We start from the raw sequence: 16,345 nt of genomic DNA, 5'->3' as shown, positions 1-16,345 counted from the left end.
TCTATTGTGTTTTTTTCTGGATTGTTGGTTGATATTCTGTCTTTATCATTTAAAATACACCTATGATAACAATTATAGACTCTTCAATGCTTTGTAAGTGGGCTAACGTACAAAATCTGTTTTTTTTTTCTTTCGACAGCTTTACTACCGCTTTATTCATTTCTGTCTTCATCAAAAATGAAAACAAAAAATGGTTTGGCTTTTAATAACCTTGTCTTTGCCCTGTATAGAGGCAACCCTAGAAGTCCCATCATTATTTACCAGTTTTATAAATAACTGCAATAACCTCAGTTGTAAAATAGATATTTTAAGACACGTAAACGCAAGAATTTCCCCAAAAGGGAAAAAAAAGAAGAGAAATCTGCCATATGCTGCAATACAAAGTTTGGAGTAAAACAAACTTGCCTGCAAGTTCCCTCTTGCTGTGGCTTCTTTTCTCAGTTCCTGCAAACTCCCCAGAATGTTATGTGGCTGAAGCTGACCATGCGTGTCACCGAGAGGTAACTCTGCTTCTAAAACACAAGCGGCATTACACTTTAGATAACAAGAACATATAGAATTTAAAAGGTCGGTCAACCCCAAACTGATTTCATAGTTAAATGCTATTAAACCCAAAAATGTACTAGCAGATTTAACTACCTCCCACCCGCCGTATAGACAAATGATGGCAGGCAGCATGCTCTGTTGTTCTGGGATGACGTCATATGACATCGCCCCAGTCTTACCGCGTTGCACACCCGCAGCGTGGTGATCGTGGGCACGCTGTGTCACCGGGACATGGCGCGACCCCGATCGTGGTAAAGAGCCGATGATGTTGCTCTTTACCCATGTGATCAACTGTGTCCAATCACAGCTGGTCACATGTAAGCAAGAAAATGCAGTTTATTGGCTCTCCTCACCTCACACTGACAGAGTGTCCTAAATATCAGTGCAGCCCCAGTGTCCAGCAATGATGCCAATCTGTGCCCATCAGTGAGGCCAATTTGTGCCTATCAAAGATACAAGTCAGTGCTGCCTTTCATTGGCCATCAGTGCCACCCATCAGTGCCTATCAATGCCACCTATCACTGTCCATCAGTGCCACCTATCATTGCTTATCAGCGCCTGTCTATCAGTGCCACCTCATCAGTGCCCTTCAGTGCAGCCTCATCAGTGCACATCAGTGAAGGAGAAAAAATTACTAATTTACAAAATTTTCAGACAAAAATAAAGAACTTTTTTTTTTTAACATTTTCTGTCTTTTTCTGTTTTTTTTTAGCACAAAAGAAAAAACCCAGTGATAAATAAATACTACAAAAAAAAGCTCTATTTCTGTAAAAAAAATGATAAAAATGTCATATGGGTTCAGTGTTGCATGCCCGCGCAATTGTCATTCAAAGTGTGACAGCGCTGAAAACTGAAAATTGGCCTCGGCAGGAAGGGGGGTAAAAGTGCCCAGTACTGAAGCGGTTAAATTCACTAACAAATTGAAGCCAAACTCCAGCTCACATTTTATAATCAGTTACAACAGTTTTTTTTTTTTTGGGATAAAGGTTTTACATAAGTAAGGCTTGGACCACACTAGCCGGACTCCAAAGTCGCATGACTTGCATACGATAGTGATGTGACTTTTTACCCTCTGTGGCATTTAAGTCGTCTCTAAATCAAACCTAGGTAGTGCAGGAACCTTTTCTAAAGTCGGACAGACTTGTGCAGTATCAGTTAGGACGGCTCTCATAGGGAAACATGGAAGCTTACATGTCATCCGACTTGGGGTCTCACAAGTTGGATGCTATATTGCATCAGTGTGAACTGAGCCTAAAAGCTGATCATTGTAAGCACCCCTGCCACTGTAAAATGGCGGGGGTGGCATGTAGAACAGCCGATGCCCTCAATTTCCTTCCTACAGCCGCTGAATGTCTGCAGGAGGGAGAGGAGGAGAAGCGGGCATTCAGCCGCTGCATGAAGGGATCGGTTCCTCTACATGCCAACGCCCTCCTATTCAGTAGTACAGGGGGGGCCACACGGGCCCCCTAGAGCATGGGGCCGGGTCGCAATTGCGACCACTGTACGTACACCCCTGAACCAAGACATATAAAAACACTGTCTTAGATTAAGCTCTGACGAGCAGGGCCCTCTGATTCCTACTGTATTATTGTGTGAATTGTATTTGCACTGTCTGCCCTCAGGCTGTAAAGCGCTGCGTAAACTGTTGGCACTATATAAATCCTGTATAATAATAATAATTGGGCTGACTCACATTTGGGTGGACCGACCCTTGAACAAACACATGTATGAACAGTAATACTGGCATACCTGAAAATGTGCGTCCTCTGGAAGAAGAATCTTGTGGTGCGGGACGAGCCACCAACAACTGTCTTTTTCTGCCCTCCTCTTTATCATGATGTTTGCGAATTAAAATTCTATTTGTAACTGAGGACTTCTGCTCTTCTTTGGGGCGTCGTGGCACATGGAGCTATCAAACAACAAAAAAACAAATCCAATGTGTCAATTTTCAGGTATCCTATTAACAGCAGTTCAGTAATGGGGACATAAAGTAATGGAATATTTTATCTTATACCTCGCTCCATCCAATAGATTGATTTCTTCTATGCTCCCTGATTACGGGCAACACAAAGAAAGAAATGTAAGGCGGCCGGCCGCAGCACGCCGCCCAGTGTGCCCACCCCCCCCCCCCCCCAGTATGCCACTGGCTCTGCTGCTTTGTGAACACAGAAGATTGGCCGCTGGGCACAGGCGCCATTCAGAGATCACCAAGCATTCTCTAACTGTGTGATCATCATCCCCCCCCCTATGCCTCTTACTTCCACATATCCTTCCCCTTCCTATCCCACTTTATCCACAACCCATCCTGTGATCCCCTACATCTACAGAGAAGTTCTTTTGATAGAAACCACTAAGAGTATTGTGCCCTGTTCTACCGCCGATGATGCCAATTCACTTGGTGTGATTTATGGAACTTTGAACTCCACAGATCTGCTAATAAACTTTACACCAAGTGCAGGTTCTCTTTAACCCACACAATTACAGCCTTTATATATATGACAGAACTGCACGTCACTGATTAGGTAATGCCAACTCAGCCTGGAGATCTCTTCAGGAGATATTTAGAGACTGCAGGCATACTACAGGAGATGGTCAGAGACTGCAGACAACATACAGTTGATGGTCAGAGACTGCAGACACATTATAGGACTGCAGACATGATACAGGAGATGGTCAGAGACTGCAGACAACATAGAGTTGATGGTTAGAGACTGCAGACATGATACTGGAGATGATCAGAGACTGCAGACATGATACTGGAGATGATCAGAGACTGCAGACGTGATACTGGAGATGATCAGAGACTGCAGACATGATACTGGAGATGGTCAGAGACTGCCGACATGACACAGGAGATGGTTAGAGACTGCCAACATGACACAGGAGATGGTTAGAGACTGCCAACATGACACAGGAGATGGTCAGAGACTGCAAACATGATACAGGAGATTGTTCTTTTGAAGCGAAACACGTAGAGCGGTAGTGTCTGTATTTGCTTATGAATTGAGCAAGTGATAGAACAAGGAATCTTTTATAAGTTTGTATTGTCATAATAAAATTTATTGCATTTTATCAATTGTAATCAATTAATTTTTTGGGCACCTTAAAAGTCCTGTGGTTTATTCCTCCTCTCTTTTTTCATATGTTAAATTGGGATATGGTGTAATTTCTGATCTCGTTGCTATTACCTTAAAACTTATGATACTGGAGATGGTCAGAGACTGCAAACATGATACAGGAGATTGTTCTTTTGAAGCGAAACACGTAGAGCGGTAGTGTCTGTATTTGCTTATGAATTGAGCAAGTGATAGAACAAGGAATCTTTTATAAGTTTGTATTGTCATAATAAAATTTATTGCATTTTATCAATTGTAATCAATTAATTTTTTGGGCACCTTAAAAGTCCTGTGGTTTATTCCTCCTCTCTTTTTTCATATGTTAAATTGGGATATGGTGTAATTTCTGATCTCGTTGCTATTACCTTAAAACTTATGATACTGGAGATGGTCAGAGACTGCAGACATGCTACAGGAGATGCTCATAGACTGCAGACATAATAAAGGAGATGGCCAGAAACTGTAGATACACTAAAGGAGATGATCAGAGACTGCAGACATAATACATGAGATGGTCAGAGACTGCAGAGATGCTACAGGAGATGGTCTGAGACTGCAAACATGATACAGGAGATGGTCAGAAACTACAGACATGCTACAGGAGATGGTCAGAGACTGCAGACATACTACAGGAGATGATCAGAGACTGCAGACATACTACAGGAGATGATCAGAGACTGCAGACATACTACAGGAGATGATCAGAGACTGCAGACATACTACAGGAGATGATCAGAGACTGCAGACAAATTTTAGGATGGGAAATGGTTGGGTGTGGCCAAATTGTACTAACAGTTGGAGGGACTTAATGGAGCATAGTTAAATAAAACTTGAGCCTACTTCCCCTTTACTTAACACACATACACCATGGTTCTTTTACCCAGGAAATATGCTTTAATGAGTGTGTAACAAACAACAGTCTAACAGACATGTACAAACCTCAGTGCACGCATTTTAATAAAATGAAACTGTTCCATTTCATATGCTTTCCAACAAACAACCTACCCAAAAGAAGAACTTCAGGAGTAATGTATTTAATCACAGCGGGAGCCGTTCAGTGGGTATTGCGGGCTCGATGTCCGCCAACACCCGCTGATCATTCGTTACAGAGGCAGAATGGCAGTCTGCATATGTAAACAAGGCATATGTGTTATTTGTGTTCCTAAAAAGCAGGGACAATGATCCATGTCTTCCCACATTAAAAGCACCTCCCCCACAGTATACAAACACCGGCTAGGAATAGTTAACCCTTTGATCGCCTCTGATGTAAAACCCTTCCCAGTCAGCGTCATTAGTATAGTGACAGTGAGTTATATTTTAGCACTGATCACCCTATTAGCGTCACTGGTCCCCAAAAAGTGTCAAAAGTGGCAGTTAGGTGTCCAATTTGTTTGCCACAATATCGCAGTCCTGCTATAAGTCGCTGATTGCCACCATTACTAGTAAAAAATAAAAAAAATCCATAAATATATCCCATAGTTTGTAAACGGTATAACTTTTGCGCAAACCAATCAACATATTGGGGGAAAAAAATTGCCAAAAAGATGTAGCAGAATACATATTGTCCTAAATTGATGAAGAAATTAGATTTTTCTAAAAAAAAAAAAAAATGGGTATGTTTTAAAGCATAAAGTAATACTGCTTGATGTCACACAAACCCTGAATAGGCCCCCACCATCTGGAAAACAAGGCCCAAGACTGCTGATGCATGTGAAAAGTTCTGATGTTTGAAGGGAAATGAAGAAGGAAGAGGAAGCTGTGGTAGAACGTCAAACTAATTGCCGACATTACACAAGATTTTAATTTACTGAACCTACCATCTACTTTGCATACCGAGAACTACTCGTCATCAGAGTACTGAAAGGTTCCTCCATTGTGCTCAGTATACACTGATGGCAGGAGGCATCCAGAGCAGCATAATGACATAGCTCCCGACTGTCCCTGATTTGGAGGGACTGTCCCTGATTTGGAGGGACTGTCCCTGATTTGGAGCAATGTCCCTCTGTCCCTCATTCCCTCTCATTTTGGTCTGATATATATAGATGTATATAAAATGCACTTTTTATCTATCAAAAAGTGTTTTCCAGCACTAAAACTTTCATCTGATTTCTAAATTGCTGCATTTGTAAATTCCAAAAGCCAATATAATGGAAAAGTAATGGTAAAAAAGCACTTGTGGGTTTAACTTTTTTTTTTTTTTTGTACAATTCTCCTCTAAGGGGGCGTGACAAGGGGTGTGTCCTATGCCTGCATACCTTTGCTGATAGGTGTCCCTCATTCATTCTCATCTCAAAAAGTTTGGAGGTATGTAATGATTCCATGCTTCTCCTACCTCTCCTTCCTCCTTGAACATAGGAGCAGCCAAAGGCAAAAAGAGGACTACAGACTGTCCGGTTATCTATTTATTGCTAAAAGCGCGCCTGCTCTGAGCGCTACAAACCAAAAACTCTATTTGATTCATTTTTATTGTTTAAAGCAAACTCCCCCATCCATTCATGTCTCTATGCTTTATTTTACTGAGAAATCACTTTAACCACCTTATATCCGCTCTATGGCCGAATGACGGCCACAGCGCAGGTGTGAATTCCCGGGAGGCCGTCGTATATATATATATATATATATATATATATATATATATATATATATATATATATATATATATATATATATGCACGCTCCCTGAGCGGAGCGCTCTGTGATCACCGATCTGAGTAAGGGGCCTGTCCCGGCCCCTTACCATGTGATCAGCTGTCAGCCAATGACAGCTGATCACGTGATCAAAACAAAAGCTCGGTGATCGTTTTTTTTTTCTCCTCATGCTGACAGCGGAGGAGGAAAAAAAAGCCCATCACTGGCTTATCTAAGGCTGGATTCACACCTATGCATTTTTGGTGCTTTTTGCATTTTGCAGATTTGAACTACAGTCCATTTAACATTGTTTCCTATGGAACACGTTCTGTAGTGCAAATCTGCAAAATGCAAAAAGCACTAAAAATGCCATAGGTGTGAATCCAGCCTTAAAGGGACATCGATCCCGAAACGGAAGAGGCAATTATGCCTCATTTATAGTCTAACAGTGCCCACAAGTGCCACCTATCGATGCCCACCAGTCCTACCTATCAATGCCCACCAGTGGTGTCAATCAGTGCCCATCACTGCCACCCATCAGTGCCCATCACTGCCACCTATCGGTGCCCATCAGTGCCGCCTCATCAGCGTACATCAATGACAGACAAAAATTACCCGTTATAAAATAAAATAAAAATTTAAAAAACGTTAACAGTCTTCTTACATTTTTTATTTTTTTTGTCGGATTTTGTCGTCGGAATGTCCGATCGTGTGTACAGGGCATTAGTCTCAGTGCTATAGCAAATGCTTTATGTTTCATAAGTCCATATCACTGAGGTAGCATAGGACTATTCATCTAATACAGCATCTCACCTTCTCCAGATCACCAAGTCTGATTGTGAGGGACTGAATTTCTTCTCCTATCAGCACGCTGCTTGTAGAGGATTCACTCAGCTCATTGGGCACCGGCGGAGTTGATTGCTCATATACCTTTGACTTCCTTTTCTCTGTAACAATCAAGTTATAAATAAATAATATTAGCAGATGTTCCAGCTTTGCATGGCGGGATGGGAGCTCTATAGCGGGTCTATAATAAAAAATGTATATTGCTATTTATCCTGCATCCATAAAAGAACGTGACCTAAAAACAACTTAAGTTAACACACTAGCCTTAAGCCCTTGTACACATGGTCGGAGAATCCATCGGAATGTGTCCTATCGGACCGTGTCGTCAGATAATCCGACTGTGTGTGGTATGCATCGGACTGATTCCGTCCGAATCTCCGTCGGACCCAATTTTCCAACATGTTGGAAATATTTCCCGACCAACTGGGCCGGTCGGACCTAATCCGATCATGTGTAGAGAATTTTGATCGGACCAAGTGCCACGCATGCTCAGATCAAATTCCTACATCAAAGCTATTGGCTACTAGCCTGAACGTAGTCCCATCGTAATGTCATCACGTTCTGAAAGATCGGATTTTTCGCCAACTTTGTCCGACCGTGTGTATGCAACAGTTTCGGACAAGATCCAATGGACAAAATCCGACGGGCAGAATCCGACGGATTTGGTTGTGGAAATCTCCGACCGTGTCTACAGGGGCTTAGAGTGGCTGTCACAGCAATATGGACTTCAGCTACAATGCTGCTGATCTCCTGCAGCCTATATGCAGCCACAAATGGGTTGATTTACTAAAACTCGAGTACTCACAATCTGGTGCAGCTGTGCATGGTAGCCAATCAGCTCATAACTTCAGCTTGTTCAGTTAAGCTTTGACAATAAAAACCTGGAAGCTGATTGGTTTCTATGCAGAGCTGCACCAGATTTTGCACTCTCCAGTTTTAGTAAATAACTCGAAATATCTAAATGCACTTTAGCTATGGATGCATGGGATTTCCCAGGTTGGGTTTCCCGATGGTGACAACAGTGGACCATGCCTGCATAATCACTTCCGGACCAGCAACATACCCGTACGTCGCTGGACTTCGGCTGGTTATACCAGGATCGCGGCAAAAATCGCAGATCACCGCCATTACTAGTAAACAAAAAATAATAGTAATAAAAGTGTCATAAAAATGCCATAAATCTTTCCCATAGTTTGAAAACACTATAACTTTTGCGCAACCCAATCAATATATGCTTATTTTTTTTTTGTTTACCAAAGATATGCAGAAGAATATATATTGGCCTAAACTGAGGAAGAAATGTGTTTTTTAAAAACATTTTTGGGCAATATTTATTATATAGCAAAAAGTAAAAAATGTTTTTTTTTTTCAACATTGTCGCTTATTTTTTGTTTATAGCACAAAAAACAAAAACCAAGGTGATCAAATGCCACCAAAAGAAAGCTCGATTTGTGGGGAAAAAAGGACGTAAATTTTGTTTGGGTACAGCGTCGCACAACCACACAATTGTCAGTTAAAGCGACGCAGCTCCGTATCGCAAAAAATGGCCTGGTCATTAACCACTTGCCTACCGGGCACTTACACTCCCTTCCTGCCCAGGCCATTTTTCAGCTTTCAGCACTGTCGCACTTTGAATGACAATTGCGCGGTCGTGCTACACTGTACCCAAAAACATTTTTTTTATTTTCTTCACACAAATAGAGCTTTCTTTTGATGGTATTTAATCACTGCTGGGTTTTTTTATTTATTTTTTACAAAAAAAAGACCAAAAGTTAAAAAAAATATTTTTTTTTTACTTTTTTCTGTCAGTAAATTTTGTAATTGAGTAATTTTCCACCTTCACTGATGTGCGCTGATGAGGCATCACTGATTGGCTGAAAAGGTGGGCATTGATGAGGTGGCACTTGGGGGCACTGATGAGGAGGCACTGATGAGGAGGCACTAATATGCCGAACTTATGGGCACTGATAGGCAGCACTGATGGGCACTGCTGGGCCCTAATAGCCATCACTGGTGGGCACGGATAGGCAGCACGGATAGGCGGCACTGATGGGCATTGATGGGTGGCACTGATGGACATTGATCTACAGCAGTGATGGGCAGCACTGATTGCCAGCACTCACTGGCATCGCTAATGGGCACTGATTGGTGGCTTTTGTGGGCACTGATTGCTGCCACTGGTGGGCATGGATTGCTGGCGTTGGTGGGCACTGTATGGTGATACTGTATTTCTATTTTGTAATCAGGGCACTGATAATCAGTGCCCTGATTACATTCCTAGATGTTCCCCTGCGTGGAGATGCCGCTGATCGGCTCTCCTCGCCACACACTCTGTCAATGTGAGGAGAAGAGAGCCTATTACTGGCATCTCTGTGTTTACATGTGACCAGCTGTGATTGGACACAGCCGATCACATGGTTAAAGAGCCGTGAATGAGTCTCTTTACAGAGATCGGGGTCACGCCATGTCCTAGCAACATGGTGCAGCTGCGATCGCCGCGCTGCGTTCCCCCCGCAGGCACGACAGAACGCCCGTTCTGGGACATGGAGGGGCGGCAAGCAGTTAAGCAACCAACTCTTCCGGTCTGTAAGTGGCTAGGAGTGATTACTAACAGTGGGGGAGGTGTTTTGATTGGGGGAATGTAAAGATCTGTGTTCCTGCTTAGCAGATATATCGCCGGGAATGTCAGATCATGGGCAGTCATTTAGCACAAGACCTTTCTTTTATGAGTTTTTAATATTTGTTAACAAAAAAGGTTTTGATGTATTGTGGTGTACAGTGTTGATATGGTAATGAGCCAGCAGAAAAGTCCCATCTATACAGTTTATTAGTAATTGGAAGGTCTTGATAAGGTTGTTGGGGATGTGTTGCCTATGTACTATTATATTAATATATGATATTTTATCATGATAATACATTCTTGTTCTGAATGACTAAAAATAGGTTCTTGGAAATGCTATTCCTTTCATGCTACGCAAAACTGACAGCTCTGCTTTTTCATTGTAGCATAAGGAGGAGTATTACATCACAGCATTTCTGAATCATTTCCCTATTTATTGCCCTAATTCTTTTTCCCACAGAAAATGATTTCCCAGTGATTCTGTTTTAGGCTGGGTTCACACTGCTGCGGGGGGAGATCCGGATGTGATTCGCACAGCAAATCACATCCGATCTCCGTAGCACTGCGAGTTCAGCCATACAGATAGTATGGCTGAACTCGCAGCTGTCCCGCAGCAAACTCGCACAGGACCCTTTTTTGGGTCCGCAACGGAATCGGATCGCATGGGGGTTCACACCATGCGATCCGATTCCTGTGCGAGTCGGCAGATCGCACTGCGATATGCCAACGGATCTGGGGGTGTCATTAACATAACATTGACACCCCCAGCCGTCCGCATAGGGCAGTGTGAACTGCCGGCGGGAGGTATGCGATGCGGGAAAACGCCGCGGATTCGCGGCGTTCCCGCATCGCAGCAATGTGAACCTAGCCTTAAAGTGGAACTTCACTCTCCCAATCAACATTGCTTCTTTTTTTATTCTTATGCTGCTAGCATTAGTAGCTAGATAGGAAAGTACATCATATTTACGTGTTTTAGACTTTTTTGTTTTACTTTTATTAAGTTACTTCCTGTTTTTTTTTTTTTATTTAAGCCTGTGGCATGTGAAACACACCAAAAAACTCAACCCGGTGCCAAATAAAGTGCACATAAAGAGTGGCACAAAACGTGCAATTGGTGTTACATGATCCTCCCTAGGAAGGACCTTACCCTGATCCCCCGGGGCGTTAGGCTCCAGACGGGGACTGAGGGACACACTGGGCCCACCTAGCCGAAACAAGTCGGACCCCCTTTCTCTGGCGGATCTGCTGAAACAAACCCACCCAAGTACTCGGTGGGGCTCCCCCAAAGGGAGACCCCATGAGAGAAGGCGAACCAAGCCAGAAGGCCCTGTCCAGCCCCTCCCAAGACTTTCAGGGTCCGCGGACCCACACCCTAATCATCACACTGTGACAAACATGTGACAATCAGTCACTACCAACACCAGAAAAAAGCGGCTGTAAAAACGCACTTTTAGTAGCTCCCTATGAAAGCTGTCTACTGATCCAACTTTCAGCCCATTGAATAGAAGTTGCATCGGATCATCATGATCCTAATTGTGGTGCGACTTGTGCTCTGAGGATTTTGAAGGGGAACTCAACACCAAAGTAGAAAAAAAATAAAAAAACAGCATGGTTTCCCCCCACCAAGATCCTTACCAGGCCTTGGGAAGCCCATGCCAAAAAAAAAAAAAAAAATGTGGGGTCCTCCCCCAAAGTCCATGCTGACCCTTAACCCAGCATGCAGCTTGGCAGGTCAGAATAAAGGGGGCGGGGGCGAGCGAGCGCACTCCTCTTGGACAACACCAGGCCACACACCCTCAACATGGGGGGGGGATGGGTTCTTTGGGACCAGGGCCTCTCCCTGACAATCTTGGGCTGTGGTTGTCGGGGTCTGTGGATGGGGGGCTTATCAGAATCTGGAAGCACCCTTTAATAAGCCCGCCTCCAGATCCTGCCCCCACCCTTATGTAAATGAGTATGGGGTACATTGTACCCCTAGCCATTCCCCCCCCCACAAAAAAAAAGGTAGTGTAGTGTAAATAAAAACAAGAGATGGTTTTGGCAATTCCTTTATTAAACACCTTCTTTCGGTCTTCTCACTCCGCCGAATCAGTCCTCCTCCGAAGCGGTCTCCCACCTTTGTGCCAGCTCCACTCTCTGCTGGTTCTTATATAGCAGGGATATGCAATTAGCGGACCTCCAGCTGTTGCAGAACTACAATTCCCATGAGGCATAGCAAGACTCTGACAGCCACAAGCATGACACCCAGAGGCAGAGGCATGATGGGACTTGTAGTTTTGCAACAGCTGGAGGTCCGCTAATTGCATTTCCCTGTTATATAGCAATGGGGCGTGGCCATCTGGTGATGTCACCATGAGACCCCATTGTCCATTGTGACGTCACAAGGGCAGGGTCTCGTGGTGGCATTCCTGGATGGCCGCACCCCATTGCTATATAAGAACCGGCAGAGAGCGGAACTGGCACAAAGGCGGGCGACAGCTTTGGAGAAGACTGGAGGAAGATTTTTAATAAAGGACTTGTCAAAACTGTTTCTTGTTTTTATTTACACTACACTACCTTTTTTTTTTTTTTTTGAGGTGAATGGGTAGGGTTACAATGTTACCCATACTCATTCACATGGGGGGGGGCAGGATCTGGAGGGCCCCTGTATAATAAAATATACAAAAATAATAATGATAAAATGCAAAAATAATAATAATATTAATATAAATAGTAATAATAAACAAACAAAATGGTAGCAGCTGCAATAATATATAATATAAAAAAATGATGATAAAAATGATAAAATAATCATTTAAAAAATAGTATTATAGTATATATATATATATATATATATATATATATATATATACATATACACACACCCACATTTATTATATTATTATTATACATCATTTTATATACATTTCAATAATTTATAATAATAATAGTAAAGTTTACCCTGTTAAAGTGACAGGTCGGATTTTTTTATTTTCCATTCCCCTGCCCCCAATACAGAAAGGGTTTAACACCGAAAAATATAATCTGGGGGGATTCCGAGCTCCCAGCACAGTCATAAAGCGCAGTGACATCACATGAGACCCCCGGAAGCGTCGGACGCTGGGGGGCTAAGTTTTGACATTTGCAATGAGGGGGAGGGTGGCAAAACAGCTGACCAGACATTTGCAATGGACGATAATTTAATATACTATCCAGCTTTTATGCCATGAGGGTCCTTGTTCAGGCACTGGTGACAACGCTGTCACTGATTTCTGCCCCTGTGTTGTCACCCTGTCATTGTGCATAGTAATGTGTTATCATGGAGACCATAGGATATTCTACACTGGTATGGTTCACCTCTTAGTGCCAACTACTGACAGTACACCCTGTGATGTCATGCCCCCCTCTTCCCCAGTCACTATTACCCGGTGGGGTTCTTCCCTGAGCCTCCTTCTTCCCCGGCTTGTTCGCCATGCTGGGCTCCCGAACACCGTCTCTATGACAACCGTACACAACTTCTGGACACGCCCCCTTTCCAGGGGCTCCTCGGAAGCCTAATAGAAAAGCTCAACAATGCTGATCTCGCGAGATCTCCACATACAGTCTGTAGACATACACAGCTTGTAATCTCGCGAGAATACAGCGTCCATATGTGTGAAGAGAACGGGGGGGGGGGGGGTGTCTGGCTGCAGAATGGAGCTCCACTGTACAGCCAGACCCCTCTCGAAAAGGGAGGCTGTAGCTGTAGGACCATAAGTTCCAGCAAGCACTGTCGGGAAAAGTGACATAAATATCTAATAAACAAAGGGTCTCAAAGTGTAATATGAACTCTGTCCTGATAGAAATTCAGGTCAGCCATTGCTATCTGTTCTGAGAGAAATATAGGGGCAGCCATTGCTAACTGTCCTGAGAGAAATACAGGGGCAGCCATTGCTAACCTCCTAAGAAAAATACAGGGGTAGCCATTGCTAACTGCCCTGAGAGAAATACAGGGGCAGACATTGCTATCTGTTCTGAGAGAAATACAGGGGCAGCCATTGCTAACCTCCTAAGAAAAATACAGGGGTAGCCATTGCTAACTGTCCTGAGAGAAATACAGGAACAGCCATTGCTAACTGTCCTGAGAGAAATACAGGGGCAGCCATTGCTAACTGTCCTGAGAAATACAGGGGCAGCCATTGCTAACTGTCCTGAGAGAAATACAGGAGTAGCCGTTGCTAACTGTCCTGAGAGAAATGCAGGGGCAGCCATTGCTAACTGTCCTGAGAGAAATACAGGAGTAGCCATTGCTAACTTTCCTGAGAGAAATGCAGGGGAAGCCATTGCTAACTGTCCTGAGAGAAATGCAGGGGCAGCCATTGCTAACTGTCCTGAGAGAAATGCAGGGGCAGCCATTGCTAACCTCCTGAGAGAAATACAGGGGCAGCCATTGCTAACTGTCCTGAGAGAAATACAGGAGTAGCCATTGCTAACTGTTCTGATAGTGCTAGTCAGCTGGCTGTCCTGCTAATCCACATGCTTCCAAACCTTCATTATTTAGATTTGCAAAGCCGGACCTCCTTCTGTATACCTGTCAGGGACTCCAAGTGTTGGAGCCAGGGGGTCAGCATGACAGCCAGGCAAATTGCATTTCAGCCTGTAAAGCCAACACATGTTGTCAGGTGACCCTCATTTTTGGGGCAATGCCCACATTTTAATCCCTTGGCGACTGCTGGAAGCTAATGTTTTTATGACCCGGGGCACATTCATACAGACAGACATGCACAAATCAGTGTGCTGTGCTATTCATTTTTATTGGCCTACACACGCACACTTGGTGCCAATTGCATTTTCCTGGCACCAACTGGGCAGCACACTATATAACCTGTATGCTGTTGCTGCCATGGAATAGTTCCAAGAAAGGAAAATTACAATTATTTGATACTATTTTCTGTTTTCCTCACTGACATGGTAGCGAACATGTTATAGTATTATGCCATAAATTGGCGCAGGAAAGGAAAATTAGGTTAAGTATTTCCTACAATTTTCCATTTTAGCACAGGGGTGTCAAACTCCATTTCATAGCAGGCCACAGCAGCAGTATGGTTGTCAAATGGCTAGTTGCTCTCTGTAGGTAGTGTACCCCAGATACAGAGTTCTGGCGTGTGCTATGCATATAGTGCAGAATTCAGGAGTGTGCTATGTACAGAGTGCAGCATTCAGGAGTACAGTGGTGTGAAAAAGTGTTTGCCCCCCTCCTCATTTCCTGTTCCTTTGCATGTTTGTCACACTTAAGTGTTTCGGAACATCAAACCAATTTAAACAATAGTCAAGGACAACACAAGTAAACACAAAATGCAATTTGTAAATGAAGGTGTTTATTATTAAAGGTGAAAAAAAATCCAAACCATCATGGCCCTGTGTGAAAAAGTGATTGCCCCCTAAACCTAATAACTGGTTGGGCCACCCTTAGCAGCAACAACTGCAACCAAGAGTTTGCGATAACGTGCAATGAGGATTTTACAGCGTCCTGGAGGAATTTTGGCCCACTCATCTTTGCAGAATTGTCCTAATTCAGTTACATTAGAGGGTTTTCGAGCATGAACGGCCTTTTTAAGGTCATACCACAACATCTCAATAGGATTCAGGTCAGGACTTTGGCTAGGCCACTCCAAAGTCTTCATTTTGTTTTTCTTCAGCCATTCGGTGGTGGACTTGCTGGTGTGTTTAGGATCATTGTCCTGCTGCAGAACCCAAGTTCATTTCAGCTTGAGTACACGAACAGATGGTCGGACATTCTCCTTCAGGATCTCTTGGTAGACAGCAGAATTCATAGTTCCTTTTATCACGGCAAGTCTTCCAGGTCCTGAAGCAGCAAAACAGCCCCAGACCATCACACTACCACCACCATATTTTACTGTTCTTTTTATGAAATGCAGTGTTCCTTCTACGCCAGATATACTTGGACACACACCTTCCAAAGAGTTCCACTTTTGTCTCATCGGTCCACAGAATGTTGTCCCAAAAGTCTTGGGGATCATCAAGATGTGTTGTGGAGAAATTGAGACGAGCTTTGATGTTCTTTTTGCTCAGCAGTGGTTTTCTCCTTGGAACTCTGCCATGCAGGCCATTTTTGCCCAGTCTTTTCCTGATGGTGGAGGCATGAACGCTGACCTTAACTGAGGCAAGTGAGGCCTGCAGTTCCTTGGACGTTGTTGTGGGGTCTTTTGTGACCTCTTGGATGAGTCGTCGCTGCGCTCTTGGGGTAATTTTGGGCGGCCGGCCACTCCTGGGAAGGTTCACCACTGTTCCATGTCTCCGCCATTTGTGGATAATGGCTCTCACTGTGGTTCGCTGGATTCCCAAAGCTTTGGAAATGGCTTTATAACCCTTTCCAGACTGATAGATCTCAATTACTTTCTTTCTCAATTGTTCCTGAATTTCTTTGGGTCTCGGCATGATGTGTAGCTTTTAAGGATCTTCTGGTGGACCTTACTGTGTCAAGCAGCTCCTATTTAAGTGATGCCTTGATTGTGAACAGGTGTGGCAATAATCAGGCCTGGGTGTGGCTAGAGAAATTGAACTCAGGTGTGGACAACCACAGTTATAGTATGTTTTAACAAGGGGGGCA

The 16,345-nt window shown here is 43.6% G+C and overlaps 1 protein-coding gene across 1 annotated transcript in view; it reads right to left on the bottom strand.

The window, feature by feature from the left end:
• Positions 1-13,281, bottom strand: part of MYCBPAP (MYCBP associated protein) — a 74,926-nt gene extending 61,645 nt beyond the window's left edge. The window contains exons 1-4 of the mRNA XM_077458915.1: positions 13,161-13,281; positions 7,104-7,237; positions 2,296-2,455; positions 406-512 (exon numbers count right to left, since the gene is read on the bottom strand). Coding sequence (XP_077315041.1) covers positions 406-512; positions 2,296-2,455; positions 7,104-7,237; positions 13,161-13,209 — 450 coding nt within the window. The 5' untranslated portion in view covers positions 13,210-13,281. The remainder of the gene's footprint in view (positions 1-405; positions 513-2,295; positions 2,456-7,103; positions 7,238-13,160) is intronic.
• Between the last annotated feature and the right edge of the window lie 3,064 nt (positions 13,282-16,345).

Source organism: Lithobates pipiens, unplaced genomic scaffold (assembly GCF_037356315.1).
Source record: "Lithobates pipiens isolate NorthernLeopardFrog02 unplaced genomic scaffold, aLitPip1_a1.2 Scaffold_28, whole genome shotgun sequence".
NCBI classification, from domain to species: Eukaryota; Metazoa; Chordata; class Amphibia; order Anura; family Ranidae; genus Lithobates; species Lithobates pipiens.
The sequence above is the reverse complement of the archived record's forward strand: the minus strand, read 5'-3'. Positions and strand labels throughout refer to the sequence as shown.